This window comes from Impatiens glandulifera, chromosome 5 (genome assembly GCF_907164915.1).
Source record: "Impatiens glandulifera chromosome 5, dImpGla2.1, whole genome shotgun sequence".
Lineage (NCBI taxonomy): Eukaryota > Viridiplantae > Streptophyta > Magnoliopsida > Ericales > Balsaminaceae > Impatiens > Impatiens glandulifera.
In genome coordinates, this window is record NC_061866.1 from 51,699,264 (window position 1) to 51,726,157 (window position 26,894).

General features: G+C 31.9%; 3 protein-coding genes, 2 non-coding genes and 3 pseudogenes across 8 annotated transcripts; 1 reads left to right on the forward strand and 7 right to left on the reverse strand.

Annotated features, from left to right (window-relative positions):
- Nucleotides 1-1,943: 1,943 nt before the first annotated feature.
- On the reverse strand, nucleotides 1,944-4,325 carry LOC124940193 (rRNA 2'-O-methyltransferase fibrillarin 2-like). The gene is made up of 7 exons (XM_047480679.1): nucleotides 4,225-4,325; nucleotides 3,819-4,132; nucleotides 3,645-3,740; nucleotides 3,480-3,557; nucleotides 3,219-3,395; nucleotides 2,397-2,465; nucleotides 1,944-2,312 (listed from the first exon to the last, which is right to left on the reverse strand). The coding sequence occupies exons 1-7, from the start codon at nucleotides 4,238-4,240 to the stop codon at nucleotides 2,124-2,126; spliced, it is 939 nt and encodes a 312-aa protein (XP_047336635.1). The 5' UTR covers nucleotides 4,241-4,325; the 3' UTR covers nucleotides 1,944-2,123.
- LOC124940806 lies at nucleotides 2,544-2,615 on the reverse strand. Its single transcript, XR_007099541.1, has one exon. It is a non-coding gene; the product is annotated as a small nucleolar RNA snoR60 (small nucleolar RNA).
- On the reverse strand, nucleotides 2,706-2,780 carry LOC124940811 (annotated as a pseudogene).
- LOC124940803 lies at nucleotides 2,833-2,904 on the reverse strand. The gene has a single exon (XR_007099538.1). It is a non-coding gene; the product is annotated as a small nucleolar RNA snoR60 (small nucleolar RNA).
- On the reverse strand, nucleotides 2,954-3,018 carry LOC124940812 (annotated as a pseudogene).
- Nucleotides 4,326-7,315: 2,990 nt separating the features above from the next.
- Nucleotides 7,316-8,651, forward strand: LOC124940194 (protein SRC2 homolog). Its single transcript, XM_047480680.1, has one exon. The coding sequence runs from the start codon at nucleotides 7,496-7,498 to the stop codon at nucleotides 8,423-8,425; it is 930 nt and encodes a 309-aa protein (XP_047336636.1). The 5' UTR covers nucleotides 7,316-7,495; the 3' UTR covers nucleotides 8,426-8,651.
- Nucleotides 8,652-8,805: 154 nt separating this feature from the next.
- On the reverse strand, nucleotides 8,806-17,242 carry LOC124940192 (annotated as a pseudogene).
- Nucleotides 17,243-20,546: 3,304 nt separating this feature from the next.
- Nucleotides 20,547-25,907, reverse strand: LOC124937541. Of its 4 annotated transcripts, none has more exons than XM_047477822.1 (11): nucleotides 25,413-25,907; nucleotides 25,177-25,263; nucleotides 24,931-25,062; nucleotides 24,113-24,201; nucleotides 23,777-23,865; nucleotides 23,576-23,679; nucleotides 23,390-23,489; nucleotides 22,814-22,889; nucleotides 22,616-22,721; nucleotides 21,996-22,527; nucleotides 20,547-21,296 (listed from the first exon to the last, which is right to left on the reverse strand). In XM_047477822.1, the coding sequence occupies exons 1-11, from the start codon at nucleotides 25,702-25,704 to the stop codon at nucleotides 20,825-20,827; spliced, it is 2,079 nt and encodes a 692-aa protein (XP_047333778.1). In that variant the 5' UTR covers nucleotides 25,705-25,907; the 3' UTR covers nucleotides 20,547-20,824. The 4 variants fall into 4 exon arrangements, with proteins under 4 accessions (XP_047333778.1, XP_047333777.1, XP_047333776.1 ...); XM_047477821.1 differs by having other exon boundaries at nucleotides 24,113-24,843; XM_047477820.1 differs by having other exon boundaries at nucleotides 22,616-22,718; nucleotides 24,113-25,062.
- Nucleotides 25,908-26,894: the final 987 nt, after the last annotated feature.

The following is a 26,894-nucleotide window of genomic DNA, read 5'->3' on the forward strand; positions in this document are numbered from 1 at the left end:
TTCATAATTTCTTAAGGAATAAGTTATGGAAGAATAATAGGGAGAGAATTTGGGAGAGAAAATTGGGAAGGGAATGACGTGTCACCACACAAATAATAGACGGAGGTTGAGGGGAGAAAAAAAATTGTTATTTTTTGATGAATCAGATTGCAAAATGTCATTCCCTCTCAAATTCACTTTCCCAAATTTTCTCTCTCAATCATTTCTCATAAATTATGTGGCGATTTTAAAAAAATTTAAAACTAATCTAAATCAAAAATTATAAATGAGTTCTAGTCTCATAAGTCATTTTGTTTTTTTTTTTTTTTATTTGACATTACAATATTTAATATATATATATATATAATAATAATAATAATAATAATAATAATTTACTTTTTTATTTAATTCAATTACATTTTTCATATTTAATAAAAATAAAATTACTTTTACTTTTTATAACAATTTTTAAAAGTAATTTAAATTAGGGCAAATTACATGGACGGTTCTTTAATTATTTCGGATTGCTCACTTTTAGCTTTCAAATTATATTTTAAAACAAATAGCCCCTTCCACTTTTAAAAAGACCATCAATGGTCATTCTTCCGTCAACATCTTGTTTAAACATGGTTTAAACTTAAAATATTATTTTTTATATATTATCTTTAATCATTATATATATATATATATAATTATTAAATCGATTATTATATTGTTTATTATTATTATTATTAATTTTTATATTTATATAATTATTAAATCTTCTATATAATATAGATAATATATATAAACTATTTATTTTTATCTTTACATATTTATATTTATATTTATATAAATAAAGTTTAAACTAATTTACATAATTTTTAATTTTTTTTATAGATATAGATAATAATAATAATATATATATATTATCTATACATGAAAGAGATTTAATAATTATATTATTATATAAAAATGAATAATATATATATATATAAATAAAAGTATTTAATAATTATATATATAAATATAAAAAATAATAATTAAATATAATATATATATATATATATATATATATATATATATATATATATATATATATATATATATATTAAGCTTAAGTTGTTATATTTAAACAAAAAGTTGAAGGAACGATTTATTTTAAAAATTAATTTGAGGGCTAAAAGTGAGTGATCGAAGTAATTTGAAGGTCACCCAAATAATTTATCCTTTAAATTATAATGTTTTATTTTAATTTAATTTAATTTGAAAGAATATGGCTACAAAATTGAATGGGTAGTCATTAATATTTAATGTTTAAAAAAGATATTTTAATTTAATATATAGTATTTTTATTAATTTTTATTTTAAGTATTTAATTTTAATTATATATATATTTATAAAATTAAATATGTTTTGAATTACATAGATAATAGATTAATTTAATAGTATGAGATTGAAAATGAAAAAAAAAAGGATTTAATGAAAATGAGATATAATAAAAATGAGAATAAATTTTTTGAATGCTTGTAATTGTTTCTATTATGTAATTAATTTAAAATTATTTCACTACTTCAACTTAAAACATAAACTTTGATGTCTTAAATAATAAATTTCTTACTAATTTCTAAAATTGAAACAAAATTTAGAATTAACTCTTCAAAATATTAAAACAATAGAAGATGATATAACAAATTTTGTAACACTTCATATAAAGAACAATGATAGATAATTCAAGTTATTTTTAAATTTAATAATTACCATCACATATATATTTTATTATTTAATAAATTAATAGTATACTTATAAATAAATAAAAAAAATATAATTAATATCCATTTTATATAAGAAATATTTTCAACATAAAATTTATATTAAAAAGTGAATGACAATTAAATAATAAATATTTGTTTGGATGGAATAGAAAACATTTGGTCACAATTTTGATTGTATGTCCTATATTCATATTTTCACATAAACACAAATTCCATCAAAGCTGAACATTAGCTAAAAATACAAACTAAACATTAAATCAGCATCATTATCAAAATTAAAAATACTAAGAATATAAAATTATCCAAAACAGATTATAAAGAAGATAGTACAATTAATAAAAGGGGTAGAGCTAACAAAGATGACACTAAACCAACAAAAATGAGCATGACTCAAGAGGCCGCAGCAGCTGCAGCTTTGACCTTCTTTGGGACACGATAGGTTCCTACAACACAAGCATGATCACGCTCAAATGGTTCAAGAGTAACCTGCTCAATTGGTTTGAACTGATCTGCTTGAAGCTTCTTCACTTCGGAAGCAAATACAGCTTCAGCTGGAACAGTTGAATCAATACAGTTGGCCTGTATACAATCAAAATCAACAATTATTAGTAATCAAAACTTACCAATTACAAACTTAATTTCATTTTTTTAATCAATACAAACCTTGATTGATATAACAAAGTGACCACCAGCTTTTAAGAAATATGAGGCATTCAGGGCTAAAATTCTTGCCTGCATAAGATTATAACCAGCAAATGAAAAACTAAAAATAGAACTTGAAATAAAAAATGAATACTAGTAAATCAATAGAGCTTCAGTGACTCGGTTTTTGCATCATCCAAGATGTCCTGAAGGGGAATCCGAGTTAATCATCATCAGTTTAACTAGAAACAATAATTTCAATGAATTGAAATCAAAAGCAAGTGTATAATTTAAATCGAATTGAGAAGTTACTATAAACAGAAAACAAAGAGCATTAGAGACTCAATTTTGCATCAACCAAGATGTATTCAAGGTAAACAAAGTAGAGTACATCATCATTTGCATAAATGGTTCAAAAATAAAAGGGAAACACATTTTGATACTACTAACTTAATTTAGCTTCAGAGACTCGGTTTGTGCATCATCCAAGATGTCCTGAAGGGGAATCCGAGTAGATCATCATAAGCTTAATAGCAACAAAAATCTCAAACTTTGAAAACAAATATGAAAGTTTAAATCGCATTAGAGACTCGAATTTAGATCACCCATTAAAGGGGAACACAAGTAACTCATCATAATGCTTAACTTGCTTGAAGAATAACAAAACAATTGAATAAAGATAATTGAGAAAAAAACAAACAAATGAAGTTTGATAAAAAAAAAAAGTTGAAGCATAACTATTGAAATAAACAATAATACATATGCTCAATCAAAAGAATCAATGATTTACAAACCTGGCAAAGCTAGATCATTAAGAAGTTGAAAAGATATAATAACAAATACCTGATCGGGTTGTGCAACATCAGAGAATATCACATCTACCATGCCAATAAGCATTCTGTACTTTGCAGGATGTCTAGCATCTTCAATAATGGGTATGATGTTTGTTCTTTTCTTTGCCATGTTGACAAGATCCCTACCACTCCTGTGAGAGAATTCAACAGCATAGACAACTCCTGTCTGTACAAACAAAGATTGAGATAATTAAGATGCAGAAAAAATACAAGTAATGGGAAAAGGTAAGTTATTTTAGTGTATACTTACAGGTCCAACAAGATCAGAGACATGAGAAACTGTGGTTCCAGAGGCAGCACCAAGATACAATACTCGAGCTCCGGGTTTCTAGAGGATCAAACATTACATACAATGTTAGAAATGATAACAATCAAATGTAAAATTAAGCGAATATGGTTAACAAAAGACACTTACAATCCAAATTTCATCGACACCACCGAGAATGGCAGCAGCTAACTTAGATCTGAAGGGATTCCATACCCTGTATTCAACCTTTGTTCCATCTTCATTCTGAAATGATGTCACAAGTATAATCAACACAATCCTTAGGGTTTCATACACAATGAACTGTATAGAAAGAAAAATTACCTGAACGGAAACCCTCTTCTCGTTATACACAGCTTCTCCAGGCACCATGTTCTTTGTGCAAAGCGCATCTTCTTTACCCTTAGCAATAAACACACCTTCATGTCTATGAGGTTCGACAACAACTCTGCTACCTCCCTTCATTCCACCTCCTCCACGACCACCGCCTCTACCTCTTCCACCCCTACCACCACTGGCACCTCTACCGCCGCCGCGGCCACCTCTGTCACCTCCTCGTCCGCCACCACGGCTGCTGAAACCTCCTCTTCCTCTACCACCGCCATCGCTACGGCCTCCTCCCCTTGGTCCACCACGTCCTGTAAAAACACAATCAAGAGAAACGAACTTCAGACTGAGCTGATTATACATCATAAATGAAGAAAATGACAAGAAAAAGTGAGAAACCGACCTCTTGGTGGCCTCATATCTGCGCTAATAGTAAGGGAGAAATGCGGAGAAAGAAGACTAAGAAAAGCTTGGAGATAGAAGACGGCGATGACAATGGAGAAGGGTCTATCTCTTTTATAACTGAAAATTTTAGGCTAGGGTTTCTTTAGGGTTTACTGGGTAGAACAAAGTATAAATAAGCCCTTAAAGAATTTTCTTACTTACAAATTCGATTTACATTATTAAATGTTTAAATAAATCCTTTAACTATGAATCCATTTAATAAACTTTTTTTAAGTGGCAATTTTTAACTATAAGCACATAGAATATTTATTTAATTGATATAATGTATTAATTTAATTAAAAATGGATAATTAAAATTGGCAAGATGTACTATCTAGAAAATACAACCTATAGAATAGTAAGTGGAAAGAAATTTTTGCAATAAATAATTTATGTTACTACATTTTTTAAATAATAATCAAAATTTTAAAAACTAATAATCAAAATTCTATAAAAAAGAAAAAGAAATTATCTCTTCTAAAGTACTATATTATATATTATAAGTTAATGGTTGATGAAAGAAGTAAAAAATAAGTGAATTTTAAATTTATTTGGAATTTGAAATGAAAACAACAAACAAGGATTTAGTGGAATTTACTACAAACTCATTATGCATATGATACATATACATAAGAGAACATATCTACGATGTAAGGAGGTAACATTATTCCTTAATCTTTTTATTTTAATTTATTATTTATTTATCTAATTAATAGAAAAAAGGGTTAAATAAACGTTTATTTACTCATTTTATTAATAAGTTTTCTATTATTTTTGTAAGCTCATTACAAATTTTCAAGCCTACCTAATTCAAATTTATACTTTGGATTTAGCCCAACAAGCCTCTAACTACAGCACCTCAATTCCCAGGAAGCTCATTTAAAAAAACAAATTTTAGTTAAATTTATTTATTTAATAAAAATAAAAGATTTAATGGAGTGGTTCAATATGTATGTAAATTTTTATTTGATTACATGTTCATTGCATCTAATTTTTTTTGGTTATGTTTGTCTTGTGGAGGCAGCCCAAAAATCAGAGTTGATACTATATATATATATAATATATATTATGATTATATATATTATTACACCATATAACTCAAAATCTAAACATTTAGGTAAGTCAATTTTCACTTGAAAATATCTCCCTCTAAACAAGTCTATGATGTAACATTTTCTTCTAATGATGATATTATGTATCCAAATAATTATTTGTGTAATAGATATTTTAATGTGCTTGTAGGTTGGTTCGAGTTTTTCAATAAAAATATGTATCCAAAAAAATAATTTTGTTATACAAGATTCAATGTTCCGTTCTCAATTCAACTTTTAAACAGATCGGTTAATTCATATGTATATATATATATATTATTATTATAGATTAGTTAGTTAATTTGAATATTTATATATAATTTTTTATAATAAAAAATTAACAATAAATTTCTCAAATTTATACATAAAACAATCTAATTTATAATAACTTTTTTTGTCTTTTTAATAATATAAAACAATTAAATGTAATGTTATAAATTATAAAGGTATACTATTTGGTTATTAATTATAAAAATCATCTAAATTTGCTGTCGTTTTTATTTTTGGAGAGACAATATATTTTAAAATTTCTCAATTAGAAGTTTAGAAATTTTGCTTTTTCAATTCTGAACCATCAATAAATATTTATCAAAAATTATGTTCATCCCTTTATAGTCTCTATCTTGAGATTAAATTAATTGTTTTATAGTTGATTTAAATGGATTAGGTGTTATTTGTATGTGTATTAGAAAAATTTGTCATATAATCAATTATTTTAAAGATATGTATTTTTTTTTTTATAATTTAGGAACTGATTTTTTATTATTTGAGATATTTTAGTGAAATTTTAGAGATAATATTGCTAAACTTGTTTAAAACGTTTTAGTTTACAACGTTTTAAATAATAATGTTAATTTCAAATAATAATTATTAGTTTTAGATAATTTAAATTATATTATTTTATCTTATTTTAAAATTTATATAAACGTGTAATAGGTGGACATTTTGTTGACTTAATTGTGACAAATGTAGCTTTAAATATAGCAGGATATTCTTTCTATAATCATAATTTAAAATTTTATTTGTCTTTGATAACCAACTATTAAATTATACTATTATGACTCAAACCATAAATATTGTAATAAGAAATTACAAAAGTATAAATCAAGAAAATTATAATAATATAGGTGTGACAATTGTATATAAAAAAAATAGTTTCACACTTTGAGACATTCTTAAATCAGGTTTCACACTTGTATATAAAAAAAATAAAGAAAAAGAAAGTAAACACATAAATTCTCAAGAACATAAAGTATTTCTAAGCAAGACCAGCAAATGGATATTGAGGTTATTTGAAAATTAAAATTTTCTCATTTGTCATTTGGTTTTAAGAAATGTTAGGTAATTTTATTTTATCAAAACTTTGTTGAGTAATTGATCTAAAAATTTATTTAAAAAAATCATTTATTTATTTACTTTTTAACATAAAAAATTTCATTTAATTCAATCAATATTTTTGTATCAAATATAAACATAAACATTTTTATTTTAAAATTTGACTATATTCAATGTTAATTGTGATAAAATATAATTCCGAAATAAAGTTTGACTATAACCCAAAATAACAATCTTAGCCCTAGGGGTAACTCCAAGGCTTGTTCGGGTTAAGTTATTTAAATAACCGAACTTAATTAAACATATTTTCATTCTTATTCTATCGAGACCCATCATTATTTTCTAAATAACCTGAATTCGAAAAAGGTCTAAGAATGATTTTGGATTGTTGGAGATTCACCCTAACCAGAAAACATAAACCATCACCCCAAATCAGCACTTAATATATGGGTATTAATTAATAGTAGAAGTGTAGAACCCTTATTTGGACTGATTCTTCTTCACTAAGTTCCCAAGTAAACCGAAACTTTAATGAACACAACCACCTTCCTTAATTACACTTATCCCTAGAAACAAACTTCCCCACTTAAGCTTATCCGACCAACCATTATTTGACCATTACACGAGAATTGGACATGAACATGAATGTAATTCCACACTTATCTTCAAATTCAATGGCAAACTTTATTCAAATGAACCTCATCTACAATACCACCAGTTACCACCTATATAAACACAATTATAAGTCCAAATACAAACCACCCTTCTCCTCTTAACAACTCCATCAAAATTTTCAAAAAAAGCATGGCCAACCGTGAAGTCGAGATCACCATCACGTCCGCCAAGGATCTGAAGAACGTCAACTGGCGCCACGGCCGTCTCAAGCCATATGCGGTCGTGTGGATTGACCGTAACAACAAGTCATCCACACGAGTGGATGAAGAGTCTGATACCTTCCCTTATTGGGACCAAACCTTGACCATTCCTCTAAATGCTCCTATTGATGACTCCACTCTATACATCGATATTGTCCATGCTGGCGCCTCTGATGACACCAAGCCTCTTATAGGCTCAGCTCGTCTTAATCTTCGGGACGTTGGATTTGATCAGCATGCCACACGCACGCTCGATCTTAAGAGACCCTCGGGCCGCCCCCAGGGCAAGCTCGAGGTTAAAGTCTCTGTTCGAGATCGTCGCTATAATGCCCCTGACCCGTACTATGCCCCAACTTACGGGTCAGGCGCCTTGTCAAGAGACTACACTTCGCCACCTGGACCTTACGGAGGTCAGTACGGTCAACCCCAGTCTGGCTATGGGCAGCAGTATGGTCAACCCCAGCCTGGCTATGGGCAGCCCTACAGTCAGCCCCAGCCAGGATATGGGCAGCCCCAACCTGGATACGGGCAGTCCCAGCCAGGATATGGGCAGCCCCAGCCTGGATACGGGCAGCCTCAACCTGGATATGGGCAGCCTCAGCCTGGATATGGGCAGCCTGGGAATTATAGTGGGCAATTACCCGTGCAAGAAACAAAAAAGGGAAGTAAGTTTGGAGGGATTGGGACAGGGCTGGCTGTGGGTGCGGTTGCAGGGGTGTTAGGAGGATTGGCGCTGGCAGAGGGAGCGGATTATATGGAGAATAAGATTGCAGATAAAGTGGCGGAGAAGGTGGAGGAAGACAACTATGATGATGATGATGGCGATGATGATAGCGGAAATGGTGGTGATGATTGGTAGAGATCATGAAAAAGAAACAGGGAAATTGCTAGGGCGTGTGATTTTCCTTGTTCCATTAATAAATTAACGTCTATGTAATTCTCATTTTGTTTTTTCCTGAAAATCGATGAAGATGAAGGATCGTTTAGGGTTAAACGACATAGCCAACTGAGATAAGGACGACGAATTCTCTGCATGTTTATGTTCTTCATTATCTTCTAAGAATTATAAAATTAGCCTTTTTTAAGTTTAATATTCTCAGGAGTCAGATCACTCTTGCCCGGACTTGCTTTAACTCTGTGTGGGGTGGTGTTAGCTTCCTAAATTTTGAAGAAAAATAAAGAAAAGAAGATTAACATATCTAAGGACCAAATTTAACAAATGGAAAACCCAAACCAAAATGAGAGATGAAAGCTGGAAGAAGAACTTCATTGCCATCAATTATGGTAGTTTATTCAATTCACTAGGAGAAGACTCTGAATGTGAAGTCACTTATTTCGCCTTCAACAAAGCTTTCCACTTATAACTAACCTATACCCATCGACTTTTTACACAATCCAGCCATAATAAAAAAATTGTAGTCTAGTCTATTCTAGTCTATGCACCGGATTAGTCATTGGTAAAAAAGGAAAAATAAGTCAATCTGGAATTAGCTTCTTTTCTTATGGCTGAGGATCAAGAGAAGGGCTCAATTTAACATGAACTTCCTAGACACACGATCAGCCAAGGCCGACTGACTATTGTGTATCTCTCCTTCCGAATATCTCCCGTTTGTTTCATGTTCTGATGATAATAGTTGATTGAAAGGACTAGCACTAGTAGTAGTACCTGACTGCACTCCTTTGAAGATATTGTGACTTGGGGAGACGGCAGCATTATTAAGATACTGTGTGGTCTGAGAAGAATTTGGTGGAAAGCTGCTTTGAAGGTAAACTGACTTATTGTGCAAGTGAAACGGAATGACCCCAACATCAGCAGCCGTTAGAGGAGTTGATGAACCTGACTTGGTGTGTGGACTCGATACAGTTGAAATCTTCCCACTCCTATGTTGCGGTGATCTTGTATACAACATAGGACTCCCTATTGGTGAAACTGGAGAAGATATGTTCCTTCCGCTGAATAATGCAAGGAAAAAAAAATGGAAATGAGCAATATCCCAATAACAGGTTTCATCAATAAGCCAACCCTACAGATGTAAGACTGTTTGAAAATGTTATTTCGTCACAATTATAATCCCATTGGAAAATTGCCAAAGTTAAAATTGGAAATTATCTTCTTTAATTTGATATAAGTTTTTTTTTATCATGATCCAGATTAAAGTGTTTTTGTTGTTGTTTCATTTGGTATACAAGTTGTTTTCTAGAATTTTTTTGTTTCATTTGACATAGATTTTTTTTTTTTCTTTCTGAATCATGATTAGATTTCTTTAGCATACATAACAAATGTAGATTTTTTCGGATCAGGATTATCATGAAAAAAGTTAATAAAACAGCCCTTGGAGTTAGCAGGAAAGAGAGAGATACCTTGAATGATAATCAGATTTTGAAGCCTTAGATAAATGGATCATAAGCCTTTCAGAATCTGAAGTCAACATACTCCTTCCCTGCCCTACACTCTTGTTAATATAAAAGAAAAAAAAAACAATTAACATACTCCTGCCTTTCATTGCCCTAATACTTATCTCATGTCAGAGTCCCCAACTTAAAAAAATCACTAGTTCTCAATGTTGTGGCAAAATGTCATCAACAAATATAAACAGAATAATTATATAAAAAGCGAGCATGGTTATGTAGATTACCACAGATTTCAGTTCATTCGCATGACCAGCAAGTTCACCCAAAAGCTCAGGAGTTCTAGCTGTGTTTTCAGCATATTTCACAAATGGATGCCCCAAAAGCTGAGATGCTGTAGGACGTTTCAAAGGATCACGTCGCAAACACTTCCTCACAAAATCTTTCCCTTCATCAGATAGATGCTCAGGTATTGCAGGAAGCTCTTTACTATTGACAATCTTAAACATCGCAGCAACCTTAAAGAAGAAATAAGAAAGAAAATAGAAAATTTAGATAACTCGTGACCCAAAAAATAGAACAAATCTAGAAGCAACCACCTAAACAAAATATTCAGCGAAATAAATTTCATTTGCAATGTGGATAAATAAACCTAACTAACCCCTTCATAGTGACTCCAGGGCGGTTTTGTGGTAGCCATTTCCAAAACGGTACATCCTAGACTCCATATATCAACAGCAAGGTGGTAGCCATTCGTGTTTTTTATGACCTGGAGGATTTAGATGAAAAGAAGTTTGAGGAAGAGAGTATGTCGGGAAAATATGCATATGGATATTGATATTAAGGTCCAACCTCAGGTGCCATCCAGTAAGGACTTCCCTTGAATGATAAAGGATCCGATTGGCCACTAATCTGCAATATTGAATTACACAATAAAAATCCTCATTTTACATTTCTTTCATACACCTTACTGAAATAAACTGATTTAAATGACACCACATGATCTAGCTTGTGATCCAGCTAATCTAACTTACACTGCTATTACCAAAAGAAGATTTACATGTCTTGCAAAAATTGGGGTACAGCCACAATTTTATTTGCCAAATACTGAGTTCTCATAAGACCACACTTGTTTTATCAAACAAAAAAAATTATCTTTCAACTACAATTTTGGCGAATTTTCTAATTTATTACAGTGAGGCATGCAACTTATTTCTTATTATTGAATTTACTTGTAATTTTGTCAAGGAAAAATCGACTTACTTGTTTTGCCATTCCAAAATCTGCCAACTTGACATTGCCACTTGGGTCTACAAGGATATTAGCTCCTTTAATATCCCTATACACAGGAAGAGATAGAATAAGAGAAGAGAAGATTTAGCATTTAGCACAAATTTCAGATTTGACAAAACTGTCCAAATAACAATTTCAACATCGCTCTTTCTAAAACATAAAAATAAAACAATTTCAACATCGCTGCACAAGAACAAGATATTCACCTGTGCACCGTATCTTTAGCATGTAAATATGCAAGCCCAGATAATATTTGCTTGGTATAACTACGAATAGCTGATTCACCGAACTCCCCATATTCTTGAAGAAGATTATAGATAGAACCTCCAGATAAATATTCCAAATATATGTACAATTTATCATCTACCTGCCCAGGAAGCAAAATGTTTATTTAATGACAAATCAAAGCATTTACACCAAAGCAACAAAATGGAGGGAATAACTGTAGAGTTATTTATAGTATAACTTGTAAAATTATAGTACTTGTTGTTGTAGATTATTTGGCAGTCTTTCTTTCTTCATTGTTTTCTTTAAAATTGCTTCCTCGGAAGTATATTTCAGTTGCATATGTTAACGAAACACTGAAGTACTGCTAGCTATAATAATAGAAATGAAACATTCCTATCTGTAAACACATTTTAAGATCCCTAAAAATCTGCATTTGTTATGTTTGTCAAAAATCACAATGATGTAGAAAATAATATAGATCATGATCTTGAAAATAATCTTTATACCAAAAATATAGATCATTAGACAAAAATTAATATTTATACCAAATGAAGCCTAATAACACTATAATATCATTCAAAAGATAATTTGGATCATGAACTAGAAAATAATCTAAATACGGAAAAAACTGACCTTAAATTTTAACTTTCGCAATTTTCTAAAAACATCGCGATTGATCGATTGTGACAAAATACTAGTTCCAAAATAGGTTGTTCTAAAAGTAATGGTGACTTGTGTCTTTAACGTACCTTTATTCTACTAATGATGGTGAACTATATGTCAAATTCAAATTATATTTTGAACATTATAGTATTTGCAATGTTATGCATTTGAAATATTCCCGATAACCAACAGGTGATTCAGTATTGGAAGTAAGATTCATTAATAAGAAAAGACAAGACAAGACAGCCGACTAACAGGAATGTTATATTTATGTAAAGATAAGACAAGACAAGAATTGCTGACCACTTTCAAATCCTAACATCTTAATTACGGGGTTATAGAAAATCTTCAATAGTTTTAACTGTCAAATTAACCCAAATGAATTGAGTTATAGGCAAACCATTTCAGCCTTTATGTTATGCATCAGAAACTTAACCAGAAATAACATACAACCATACCTTCAAAAGTGCACTATATTAACATCTACAGGCATCATATTCTATCTATATAAGCAGAAATAAATGTAAGATAAAGTTCATACAGTTTCTGAGCCATAGTACTGCACGATATTTGGATGCCTTAAGCGGCTCAGTAGGGTTATTTCCTGCAAGAACAGTCACACGAGGAAGATATATATTGGTTATGTTAATACAGCAATATGCAAATATTATGTGGCAATAGAAAATTAAATCTGCAAATTAATAAAATCTTAGGAGTATCTCAATTGTCAGGCATTCCTTAGTCTATCATTTATTCACTTTACAAATATGGCATTGTAACGACTTTTTCAAAAACAAACATGGCATTGTAACGGACACAAAGGTTGATAGGCCCGTTACATCAGACAAAGTATTTCCCATCTCTATCTATTCATTTCTCATCTAGATTCTCTTGTTTCTCGATTAATTTCACTATAAACCCTAGATCTGTTACAGGCATCTAGTTAAATGTTAGGTTAATTCAGGAAAACTCTGCCCGATCTTGGATTCATTTGCTGGTTACCAGTATGAGAGGCAGGTCAGCATTAGTGCTCGATTCAAATGGATAGGATGTAAATGTATGCATGAGGAAGTTGTCAGTGAATAGAACAATCACAAGGAGGAGTCCGTCTCATTCTTTTTCTATATGAGCATAATGTCAGAAGAAATAGAATATTGTTGGCAATTTTTTTTGGCTAGGTTTAGCTCATAGAACATGCAATGCACAATAAAAAAATCTCAACTCAAAAGCAACCATGAAAATATATGGCCAAAGAAACTCACTTGTTCAAATTGCTTTGCACTTTCCTTAGATTTTGCATCATCAGCAAAGAGAGTGACCTCTTTAATGGCACACATTCCACCACTTTGACTAGAGGAGCAAAAACCATATATTTTCCAGTTAGATACATAAGAAATAAGCTATGTTTTGGCCTTTAGAAAGAAACCAGTTATATTTACAGTTTTTAAGAAAGAACATATTTGTGAACTTAAGAAACTAAGTCAAACTCAAAAATAACATCTAACTAATAAATAATCCACACCTGCTAAAACCAACATAAACATGCCCAAATGTGCCTCTTCCAAGTAGCTTTCCTTTTTTCCAGCGAGGACCTGTGGTTATTGGGTTTTCAGCCCTTCCAGGACTTCTTGGTATTGTTGGAGACATTGCTGCTGAATTAGAATTAGAGAATGGAGAGGAATTCCCAACTGTTATGGGAGGAAGGGGTAGCCAGTGACTCTGTTTCTGTTTCCCATTATCAGTTGCAGACGCTCTAGGATGAAGTGGTGTGACAGCACCACTGTGAATTCGTGAGCTAGGCCCAGGACTTGTTATATGAGGACTCGGAACTGGTGAATACTCGGGACTACTCCTACTAGGTTGCCAAAAGATTTGACCTGACATATCACCCTGCACTGAGATATGCCCAGAGTTTTGACCTGAGCCTGGACTGGAGTATTGACCAGATCCAAGTAATTGCGTGTCTTTGTAAGGCTTTCCATTCGAGGCTGTAATATTTAAAACTTGCTCGTAGCTAAATACTCTCACTGGACTCTTTGATGGGCTGGACATTGAGCTATCAGGAGCACTACAGAAAGTACCATGGCCAGGTACTTGTATATTAGGAACACGACTACTCAAAAGCCTCCTTCTAGATGATAAATGAAGCACTTGATTTCCTGGCTTCATTGAATTCCCTGACCTCGTGTCTAGGGCACTGCTCTGATCTTTAGCAGCCATGCTTTTATCAAAATGAGAAAATCAAATGTTTAATACTAGACATAATATGTCATGGAACAACTGAATTTGGTAACCTAGTTACCATTCATTTGTCAAAAGTTGGATACAAATATATTTATTCATATACAAATATAGGCACATAATCCATTACGTATTGAGCCTATTTGAAATCTAGTATTACGTCACAATCACAATCTAATTGGATAAACGTCAAAGATAAAATTAATTGGAAGTTATTTTCTTCGTTTGGTATAAGATTTTTTCTTGACTAAGATTAGATTAATTTTTGGATCATGATCTAAATTTTATATGATTTTTGTTACATCATTTAGTATACAAATCATTTATAGATCATGATCCACAATGGAAAAGAGGTTTGACGAAATCAATCCCCGTGATACAGATTATAGTGTAATTTTTTTTTGTTTCATTTGGTACAAGGATTTTTTCTTCATGAAGATCAAATTAGTTTTTAGAACATTGTGACTTTTAACAAACATAACAAATGTAGACATTTTTCAAAAAAACAAATGTGGATTTTTCCTATTTCTGATCAACATGAAACCAAAACAGTCCAATTTTAGTTACAAAACAAACAATTTTTTAGCTTGTTCACTTAAACAAAATCACTTCATCCATAAAGCCAATCTAACCAAATTTCAATAGTTTTGGTAGTAAGAAGGTGAGTTAAAAAGACAATAATATGCCACAAAGAAAACGTTGTCAGTATTGATGATTTTGTAAGTTAACTCACCTGGTAGGGCTTGTCAAAGTGACCCTTGTGTGAACATCACAGTAAGATGGTAGTGGACTGTGCTGAAGTAACTCAGGTGGATCTTCACTATCAAGAAAGCACTCACTAGAAACAGAAGCAGTGCTTAAATCTCCATCTAACTCTACTAAATCTTTCTTGCTTCTGACGCATGCTATTCTTGCACGATGAAAAAAAGATGATTTTTTGGAAGGTTTATCCATTCCTCGTTTAGATATCAAGATTCCAGAATCTATACGACCAACAGTTGCAAGGTGCATGCCTGGAAGTGGGAGAGGTTGTGTGACAGGCCTATCAACAAAGCTTTGACATCTTGCTACATCTTTTGAGGGTGATGGACACCTCGATTCTGCTCGGGACTTGGAAATCCTATCTGAAACTATGTCACTATAATGCCTCAGAGGTGCACCTGATTTACGGGAAGGTTTGCTTTCAGATTTTCTTTGGAATGTGTCTCTGAAGCTTTCTTTGTTTGGTTTCTTTTTTGATTCTTTAGATGATGACGTCCACAAAGAACGCATTTTTTTTCTGATTCAAAGATGGCAAGATCTTATAATTAGCTTAATTTAATTCCTTGATCATTAATGTTCATCATAATTCCAGTGGGCGTCCTTCTGAAGTGCTTGGAGACCTACATTTAGATAATAAAAAATACTGATGGAAGAATTCAAAATGATAAAGACACGACATATAATAAGAAAGACCAAACTCAATTGATGCCTGATTAGAATCCTAAAATTAATCTTACTGTAAAATTTAAACAAATAAATATTCTATTTTTATGGTAACTAATTACTTTTAGAAATTGATATTTTGTCACAATCTTTTGCACAATCACGATCCCATTGAAAAATCAACAAAGTTAAAATCAAAAGTTAACTTTTTTTCGTTTGATATATTTCACAATTCAGTGCAGTTCACATTATTTTTTTAGATGATGATCCATATTATAGTGTGACATTTTGCATCATTTGTATATAGATTATTTTCTTAATCATGATCAAGATTGGATAACTATTATGATCCATATTATTTCCTACATTACCGTGATTTTCTGTAAACATAATAATCGTATATTTTTTCAGATCATCAACCGGGTCATAAAATGTGATAACAAATATGTCTAATATCTTGATTATTGGGGCATTTAGGAAATCAAAATGCTTAGGAGTGGTTTAATATTCTTCTACCAGCCAAACAATTTTTTATGAAAAATCTTCATTAAAACTACCAACCGCAAAAGCAAAAATCACGCCAACCACAGAAATGAGAAACCAAATGCAGAGAAAAGTTCATAGTTGTGCAATAAGAACCATTGGGGAAACAAAGGAAAGTGATCAAGACAAAAAAATAACCATCGCCCTCCAATACAAGTCGCCAAACACAATGAGCGCCGCGAGAAAAACAGTGGTGAATAGTTGGATGAAAAATCGATGAAATCAACCAACACAAACCCCACTAATCATCCAAATTCAAGGTTTCCATCTACTCAAGTGCTTCATATGGAGTAATTATTATTTTTCCTATAAATGGACTTCATCCAAATTCAAGGTTTCCATCTACTCAAGTGCTTCATATGGAGTAATTATTCTTTTGTCTATAAATGGACTAACATTCATGTTCCAAAATTTCATAAAAAAAATGCCTAAACATTACATGAAGGAGATGCAAGTTTCAGCAAGCTTTTCAAGATCTAAGGACATGACATCAATCTAGTATCTACACCTACATTTTATATAAGTTATAAGCTCAATCACCAATGAAACGATAAACAAACAAGTAAACTAACGAAAGTTGCAATAGTTAAAAGAGGAACTGACCTGAAATGCAGAATTTCAGCTGAGACGTGCCGAGTGAATTGAATTAGGGAAGAAGAAACGAAATTGAAACCCTAAAGAACATCAGATAAACGGACGGAAACAGAGTACAGGGTTTCCAAACACATGAACTTTGTGGAGTTGGGAAGATCAAATTAAGGATGTAACACATTGAAGAGGAAATGGGTATCTTTAAATCTTGAGATTGAAGATGATATACGTTCTCTTTCTTCTTCCTTTTGCTTCAAAATGGGTTCTTTGCTGCCATCAGTCGCTTAAACCTCTGTACTGTTTAGCAGGTCCGACAATTACAATCATCGAATAAAGACTGAAAATGGCATTGTCCCATATACCCAAATTCCATTAATTAGTACTCTCCGTCTCCCCTGTAAATTCTATTGAATTTCAGACCATCCAATTATTTTTTTCTCAAATATTATAATCATTTATAAATAAACTTATCATCCTTTATAGGATTTTTTTTTTTGGTATTTATAATAATTTGAATTATGATTTAGAAAACAAACTGTATATGGAGAGAAAAAGAAGACTTTGTTTGGGTTAAGACAAAAAAAACACTTAGTTTTAAATAAACTATATTATTTGATTGATGACATACAAGATAGTGATAAATTCTAATTGATAAAGAAAAATATGTTTAATATATGTCTATTTTAGGGAAGACGTAGTGAGAAGAAATAATAGATATGATTAGAAGATAAAAAATATGAAAATGAGTATAATAATTGACGAAATTATGAAGTTTAAAAATGTATGAAATAAGTAATGAAGTTATATATTTGAAATATGAATGTTTGGAGCATTTGATAATATGGTTTATATAAAATATGAATATCTGGAGTATTTGTAAATATTAGGAATATATATATATATATATATATATATATATATATTTGGTTGCGTCGAAAAGAAATAACTTGAACTTTAAGAGTTTTGCGGTATTATGCTAACATTTGAACCTCAAAAGCCTGACATCATTATAAGTCTTAAGGGTCTTGCATCATTATGCTAACTTATGGGTCAATAAGGGTTTCGTGTTACTAAGCTAACGAATTAATAAGTATGAATTTTGTACTTTTAAGTTAATTGTTATGTTATTAAAGGTAAGCATTTAAAATAATTACACTAATTATTTTGTAAAATTAACTTTGAGGCCTACTTCATAAACAATCCAGTTATGTTTATGGTATCTATATATATAATGATGCTTAATTTTTAAAGTGTCCGGATTGCCGGGTCGAGAGTTGTGGTTAATTTGGATACTTGGGTCGGATTGTGGGTTGACCCGTTTTTAAATTTAAAACGGTTAAAAATAAAATTAAAAATGCTAGACGTATGTTTCGAACTTGCAACCTAACAAAACAAGTACAACTCTTTAACCAACTAGGCTACAAAGACTTTATATTTTAAATTCAACACCAAATTTGATAAACGCGGGACGTTTTAATATTAATATAAGTTCAACTTTTTAACTAACTAATCTATATATATATAATGATGCTTAATTTTTAAAGTGTCCGGATTGCCGGGTCGAGAGCTGTAGTTAATTTGGATACTTGGGTCGGATTGTGGGTTGACCCGTTTTTAAATTTAAAACGGTTAAAAATAAAATTAAAAATGCTAGACGTATGTTTCGAACTTGCAACCTAACAAAACAGGTACAACTCTTTAACCAACTAGGCTACAAAGACTTTATATTTTAAATTCAACACCAAATTTGATAAACGCGGGACGTTTTAATATTAATATAAGTTCAACTTTTTAACTAACTAATCTATATATATATAATGATGCTTAATTTTTAAAGTGTCCGGATTGCCGGGTCGAGAGCTGTGGTTAATTTGGATACTTGGGTCGGATTGTCGGTTGACCCGTTTTTAAATTTAAAACGGTTAAAAATAAAATTAAAAATGCTAGAGGTATGTTTCGAACTTACAACCTAACAAAACAAGTACAGCTTTTTAATCAACTAGGCTATAAAGACTTTATATTTTAAATTCAACACCAAATTTGATAAACGCGGGACGTTTTAATATTAATATAAGTTCAACTTTTTAACTAACTAATATATAATGATGTTGAGTAAATGGATAATTGGGTCGGATTGTGGGTTGACTCACCCATAAACTTAAAACGGTTAAAAATAAAATAAAAAATGTTATCCGTAATTTTTTTTCACGGTTTTTATATTATTACTCGTGCAAATACACGAGCTAAATGCTAGTTATTAAAGATAATAGGAGTTCTATTTGAGTCTTAGGAAATAAGAACCATTTTAATAGTTAAACTAAATACTTTGAATTGTTGTAGCTCACTCCAAAGATTAGAAATAATATAAAATGATCAAAGAGACTGAATATATATAAATGTACTTATATAGGTATTATAGTTGAAATGTATCTTGTATTTTGTTTTCTAAATATATATATAGAGATATGAAAAATATTATTTAGATAGTTAGTTCAAGTTAAATGAGAAATTCAGATATTTAAAAGACGTTAAGTGTGATAATAGATAAAGACTAACAACACTCAACATGTTTAGTGTAAATAAAATAACATGTTAAGTGTAAACAAAACAACATGTTGAGTGCAAGCAAAATTGCACTAATCCAAGATGAAGAGATAATTCAACAGTCCCCTCAAGTTGGGTAATAAATGTTGAGATTGCTCAACTTGTCACATATTTCCTTAAATCGACTTGGGAAGAGCTTTGATGGGAATCTTAGCCACCTAAAAGGAAGAGCCTTGGACAGCTATGAGAGCGAAAAGGATGTTGTCGAGGGGATGAGATGCTGATGACAGCGAGTGACGGTTTGAATCGCCGGAGTGTCGTTGGATGTTGTGAACAGGTTTCTTCAAGATGGAAAAACCTGCTCTGATACCATGTAGAAATTTAAGGGAGAGAAAATATTATTTAGAAAATCCTAGTGCGTTTTCTGATCTCTTTCTTAGCGCAACGACATTCCGACGATTCAAACGTCAATTACTGTCATCAACATCCAACGACACTTCGAAAATTCAAACGTCACTCGATGTCATCAACATCCAGCGACACTTCGGCGATTCAAACCATCACTCGCTGTCATCAACATCCAGCGACACTCTGACAATTCAAACGTCACTCGCTGTCATCAACATCCAACGACACTCCGGTGATACAAACCGTCACTCGCTGTTATCAACATTTCCATCTCCTCGACAACATCCTCTCCACTCTCATAGCTGCCCAAGACCTTTCCTATTAGGTGGTTAACATTCCCATCAAAGCTTTTCCCAAGTCGATTTGAGGAAGTATGTGCCAAGTTGGGCAATCTCAATATCTATTACCCAATTTGAAGGGAGTGTTGAATTATCTCTTTATCTTGAATTATGTGCAGTTTTGTTTGCACTTAAATGTTAAGTGTTGTCAGTCTTTATCTTCTACCTTTAAATATCTGAATTTTTCATGTAAACCTCAAATCAATTATCAGTTAAATAATATGATGAAGTAATAGTCTAGAAACAAATATGGTGTCATTAACAATTTTAGAACAATGTGAGTATATCGACTGCATGTCCAAGATAGATTTATGGAAGGCGTGACAAATGCATACCACAATTATTTAAATCAAAGGATCAAACAAAGGTCTTAACAAAAATAAATAGCTTGGAATAGTCGAAAGCTTAGTTGAACATATGATTATCATTAGTGTTTAACCAAATCACCAAATCATTTTTCTGATCAGCAATCAGCTGTTCGATCATAACTCTTTCTTATTTCAGAAATTCTAGTAAACATCAACAAAATACAAACAAGGAGCTGAGTATTTATTTTCAATACGAAGTACAAAAACGCCATCTACCAATGAAAACTGTGATTGGGGGATGATTTACTGGACATTTTGCAAAGGCTTTCAAGTTCGAAACTTCTGAGTAAGCTTCTCAATGCTTTCCCTACACTCCCCTCCAATCCTCTTTGCACCTTCCTGAACAGCTGATGTATATTCTGTTGATTTCTGTTGTAACTCTTGTAAAGAACCATTCATTTTGGACAATCCAGAATGTTTAAGCTCTTTTCCCCATTCTTTCAAGCTGATTATAAAAGATTGCATCTTTTGAATTATACTTAAAATGGTAGCTTTGGATTTCTCTCTTACAGATTCTGCCATTGCCTTGAGCTTGTCGACGATGCTTTCTGCTCTGCTAACCGTTCCTTCGACAGATAACTGCTTTGCCGTATTGTCCCATGTTACACCAACATTTTCTTCTTCACGCAAATCGTCGTCAACAACAACCTTGATTCCATGTCTCTCCCAACGGTCCCTAGCCTCTTCAAGGATTTTGGCTTGTGTTCGTGCACGTTTAGCTTCGTCTTCTGCCCAAGACCTGGATGATGAGTTAAAAAAAGATAATTTAAAATAAATGGTGGGTATGCATCTAGACAAGAAGATCATCCAAAGATCGTAACACCTTTTTTGTTCAATGCTACTATTATATAAAGAAAAATAGTACATGCCGGTAAATAAACCAGCTTCCAATAATAGGGAACCAAACAGGGTTTTAACTAAGAGAACACATGTTCTTAACCCGACGTCTTCAACAACATGCCTCGATAATAGTCAATATTCACTCCTATTCTTACACAGAACCACTCTCATGTAAAACGAATTACAATGAGTTTGCAATATTTTGTTGTCTTAATATTTTTTTGTTAAGACAACGTAGAAAGGCTGAAGACAAAATACATTCAGATGTCATAAGTGTATGTAATGAGTTGCTTGGCTTCCGTGTCCTGAAACCGCAATGTATAAACAGAAGGCAAACATTTTCCCCTTGTATGAACAAAGTATAAACAAATAGTTTGAATAAGAATGATACAAAATATACTTTTAGCTCCCATTTAATCTAAACGAATTTGACAAGCATAAAGTATTTGTAACATCTTCCCGTTTATTCTTTAAGTGGAACAAATTGTGTGGGGCCAAATAATTCGAGATCATAGCAAAAAAAGAAGAAAAAAAAATCAAGTATTAAGGATGAGTTGAATCAGTGGTAAAAGTTAATGGAGAGAGTCTCAATTCTAACCTGGCCAAGGACAGGGCTTTACGCTCAACCTCCAAGTCATGTTGCAACCGAGCAATCTCTTCATTTTCAAATTCAGCCACTTTCCGTAGCTTATCAATTCGTTCTTTTTCATACGATATCTCAACCTTGTTACTCAATAAGCCCTCCAACTGCTCTTCCATTTCATGCCTTAACCTTGAGAGAACTTCCATTTCTGATTCAACAGCAATACGCTCTTTCATTAAGTTAATTTTATCCGCCTCTCTTTCAGCTCTTAACCTCTCCAATTCAAGTCTTGCTTCCTCTGCCATTTTGTCCAGGGCATCGATCTTCTGTCTTTCTAACAATAGCTCTTTTTCAAAAGTAGCATTTACATCTCTCTCAACCTCAGCTACTAATGCATTATGTACAGTCACGGCATTCTCAGCTAAAGCTTCTGCTTCTATACGTGCAAGCTCTTCGTTGACTATTTCAGAAGCCTCACCAGTTGCAAGAGCAATTGCGGCTTGTGCCTTAGTTAGAGGCTTATCTGGATGGAACAGCCTGGTGTAGCCTATTTTTTTAAGAATATGCTCAAGAAACTAAAGTTAAATTGAAGTTCATTAAATTAAGGTTGAAAATTAAGGTACAGAGAAACTTACCAAATGCAAGAGCTATGATTCCTTGTTCTCCCGCTGCCACATCAGCAGCAATAGCAGGCCAGGCATCTGGGTTGATCTTGTTAATGTCTATGAAACCAGAGAGCTGCTGTAGGATATGTTCATAAAAGCAAAAGGAAGTCAGGTACAGCTTATTATACATAGTGAATAAAAAAATGTTAACATTTTAATATTTATAACCTTTTTGTCAGTCTCAGGTAACAGTCTTTTCTCCAGCGCCATCTTCCAACTAACAAGATCCTGCCTAGATAGGGGACTGCAAAAACAATAACAGTATGCAACAAGGAATCTATGAATGTGGACATAAATCAACTAAATCTCAAGAAACGTAAAGGCGATTGAAGGACAAGGGCAAAAATTCAACAATAGAACATACAAGTTTGCCGATTAGAAATAGAAGCATGTTTGCATGCACAAAGATACAAAAAAGTTAATCAATAATTAATATAATTTTGCTTGATGCAGCACAATGAAGTAGAGCTTAATGGAAAATTAGAATTCCCAGATTATTTTGTTTGTTTATTTTCCGTGCAGGAGGCTAACTGTTATGATTCTCCACTTTAATCAATGTGCTTTAAGTGGAAATCGGATTTGAGACCTCACCATTTGAGCTACCATGCATACAATAAAAGGATGTCTTCTGTTTTAGTACATATATTTTCAGTGTGACTAGATTTAATTTCTTGACTATACTGGAATAGAAAAAATAATAAAAAGAAAGAAAAGCGAACTATTGCTGTCGATTCAAAAGTCAACCTTTGAGGTGAAAAAAACAAGGAACTCTCATCATCTTCCAAAGAAGAAGAAAGATCCTGTCTTGAGAGCTTGCTTGAGATGAGTCCAGCTTCAGCTAGGCCTGGAGAACCAAGAAACAAGGTTGAACAGGATAAAGAAAAAGAACTCCCATGTCATTATAATAAACATCTAAAGAATTATTGCTACCTTGAATTGACGAGAAGTCAGGGTCTTCTGGTGTAACATCATCAAAAGCAAGTTCAGTAACATTCTCTATATACATTGCAGGATAAACTTTAGAAACCGTGCTCCTGCAAGAAACCAAAACAAGGAGAATGATAATCTATCAAATGATAACTTCTCTTAATAACATTTCTGCATTTACATGTATGAGATATGAAAGTGCACCTTGATAGAGCACTGCTGGCAGAAACCAACCAGCGAGCATACTCTCGGCGTGTGCATAAATCACCAGGTTGGGCATCAGCCTCAACAACCTGAAAACGATGACATCCAAAACTTAGGATAATTCTAATGCTATCTTCAGATTCTTTGTAACTAAAATTTGACTCTAGATTAAAAAACATCATCGTAACTTTTGTAAACATAAGAATTTAATCTAGTAATCCATCCTATTATCATTGGCTAATTACAAATCACTAATCATTTGTACATTGATTGCAAAACTCAGCAAGACAAATAAATACCAGAAAGAAAATAATATGACACAAAAAGTGATGATACCTTAAGTACTTGCAAAGCAGCTAGGGCTTGTCCCTGAACATGATCAACAACTGCAGGCACCAAAACCTTTCCAGGAACTACCTGCAATGCTGCAGAAACCACAGATGGAGCAGGTATGCCAGCTGAAGAAAAGGATTTCCCAGATTTTACAGATTCAGAAATAGATTTGCTTCCACTGTTACTAGAATAAATATTAGCCTCTTGCTTGTTAGGTTCTAATACATCGGTAACTGCAGAAACTGAAGAATATCCTGATAAGCCAGCTCCATTAAAGTTATGTTCTTCACGTGGAAAATTATTTTCTGCGACTAAGACCTGGTCAGTAGTTAGATCTATATTTTCTGCGACTAAGACCTGGTCAGTACTTAGATCAAAATTCTCTTCACCCAGGGGTATATTTTCCGAGGTGTCCAAAGTTATGGATTCACTAGCAATATCATCATTAGTTGATGGCAATGAACCAAACAAGAGATCAGACTCGTCTGTTTTGTCTTGGACAGACACTCCTTTATTGTCTGTCGTACTGATATTCTCACTGACATCTGAGGTTGATGAAGGAGAAATTTCCTCCGTGAGTTCAGCCAATGATGCTGTTGTTTCGGCAACAGGATTGTCGCCAAAACTAATCAATTGAGTTGCTTCAGGACTTTCATCAGGAGTAACTCCAACAGATGGTTCAGATTCAGTATCTTCTGGAATAGAGTTTCTTTTAGTGGCATCATCTCCACTAACTGTGTGATCCAAATCACCATCACTTTGTCTATCTTCACTAACTGGTTCATTATTCACTTCAAAGGAAGAATAATCATCATCTTTACCTGTGGTTCCTTCCAAAGTGCTTTCATCCTTCACACCATTGTCTTCGTTAAGATTATCATCAGTAGAACCATTATGAGAATCAGAAGTTAATGATAATTCTTCTTGTGCTGTCAAGGTTTCCACTTTCAAACCTGCAGAACATGTTGAATAAATTCTAAATCAGAATTTTAGTTTTGGTATAAAATAAGAAACCTAAAAGCTAAAATCTCCAATACAAAAAGTGAATAAAAGGAATCGTCATTCACCTTTAGTATTCCTCTTACTCAACGACAATGCCGCGAAAGAAATCCCAACAACCAATACAACAGCCGCAGCTCCGGCTCCAATAATTCCTGAAAGAATTCTACTTCAGAAGTGTTATTAGTGCTAAAAGAGAACAAATTTGACTCCAAAAACATGGCATGCAACAATTATGACTAAAATTTAACTAAGATTCAAACTTTGATCATCATAATAAAGAAAACTAAGGTTCCCGTCTCACCTCCAAACCGCCGCTTATTCTGCTGTACATCTTTAGATGACTCTTCTCCATTATCCCCAGACCATCCAGAGAAAGATTCAGTCGAGGAATTCACATTCGTCCATGAATTTTTGACAGGTCTACGGTCTGACCCAGCATTATAATCACCAGAAAGTGAAGAAACCAGACGAAAGCGACGATCTAGCTTATGAAAACGCACCAGCCGCACTAGGGATATAGAAGGTCTTCTGCAATTGAAGGCTAATCGAAGCTGGAATGAGTTGGGAGAACATGTCGGACCGACAGTGGACATCGAGATAATTGCTGTTTATGGTAAGTTTGGGGATAATTGTTATGAGATAACGAAATGAGAGAGTGTCCTTGTCCGAAAAGAAAGGGTTTTTGTAATCTAAAATTGAAAGGAGTAGAAACCAATTTCTAGGGTTTGGTGTTTGTTTGTGATAGTGGAGACAAGAAGGCAAGAAAGAGATAACGAGTTTCTCTCTCTAACCGTCAATCTTTCTTCTCCAAAGGTCCATTCCACTTTTATATCTACCATGACCATAGTCAAAATTATAAATTTACTTTCTCTTAGTTATATATATTATTATTTATATATAATTAATTATTTTATATCTAACTAATTTTAAAAAATTATATATTTGAATTTAAAAAAATAATTTAAAATTAATAATAAATAAATAATATTATAAAAAAGTTACATTTTTAAAATTAATTATATTAATTTATTTATTTAAATAAATAATATTTTATATTTTTTTTATAAATATAAATTTGAATTTTAACAATAAGATAGTATAAAATCATAAAACCAAAATTATTTATAAACTCTAACAAAAACTCTAACAATCGTAAAATTTTATTATCGTAAATTTAAAATACGTAAAAGTTTATATATTGAAAAGTACCTAACATCATACTCATTAATTTTTTTTGGAATCGTAAAATTGAGAATGACAAATCATGCCTAGAAATAGGAGTTGTCAAAAAAAATCTTAAAATTTTAAAAGTAACTCAACATTTTAAACAGTTAAGTCTTTTCACAAGGAAAACAAAAGGTATTTTCAAAATTGACTTCTCTTTATTAATCTCAAAATTAATTTATAATAAATTTACACAATTTAGTCAAATACAATAATAATTTTTGAAATTTTATTTAACATTATTTATATTATTTTTTAATCTTAAAAAAATCACTCAAAACAAACTAACACAATCCATCTTAAATTTTATTTTAAAAATTATTATGATGAAAATATAAAAATGTTCATAAAATTAAAATTTCTTTTCTAACATTCAAATGTTCAATGTTATTTTTACTTATTCATATTAATCCAAGTAAAAGAGATTTAAATGTTTCATATTTCTACTAGATTAAAAAAAATACTAATATATCTTAAAATGTCAAAAACAAAAGTTATTTAATAGATCAAATATCTCATATTCAACTAACTGAATAAATTAATTAACGATAAAGTTAAC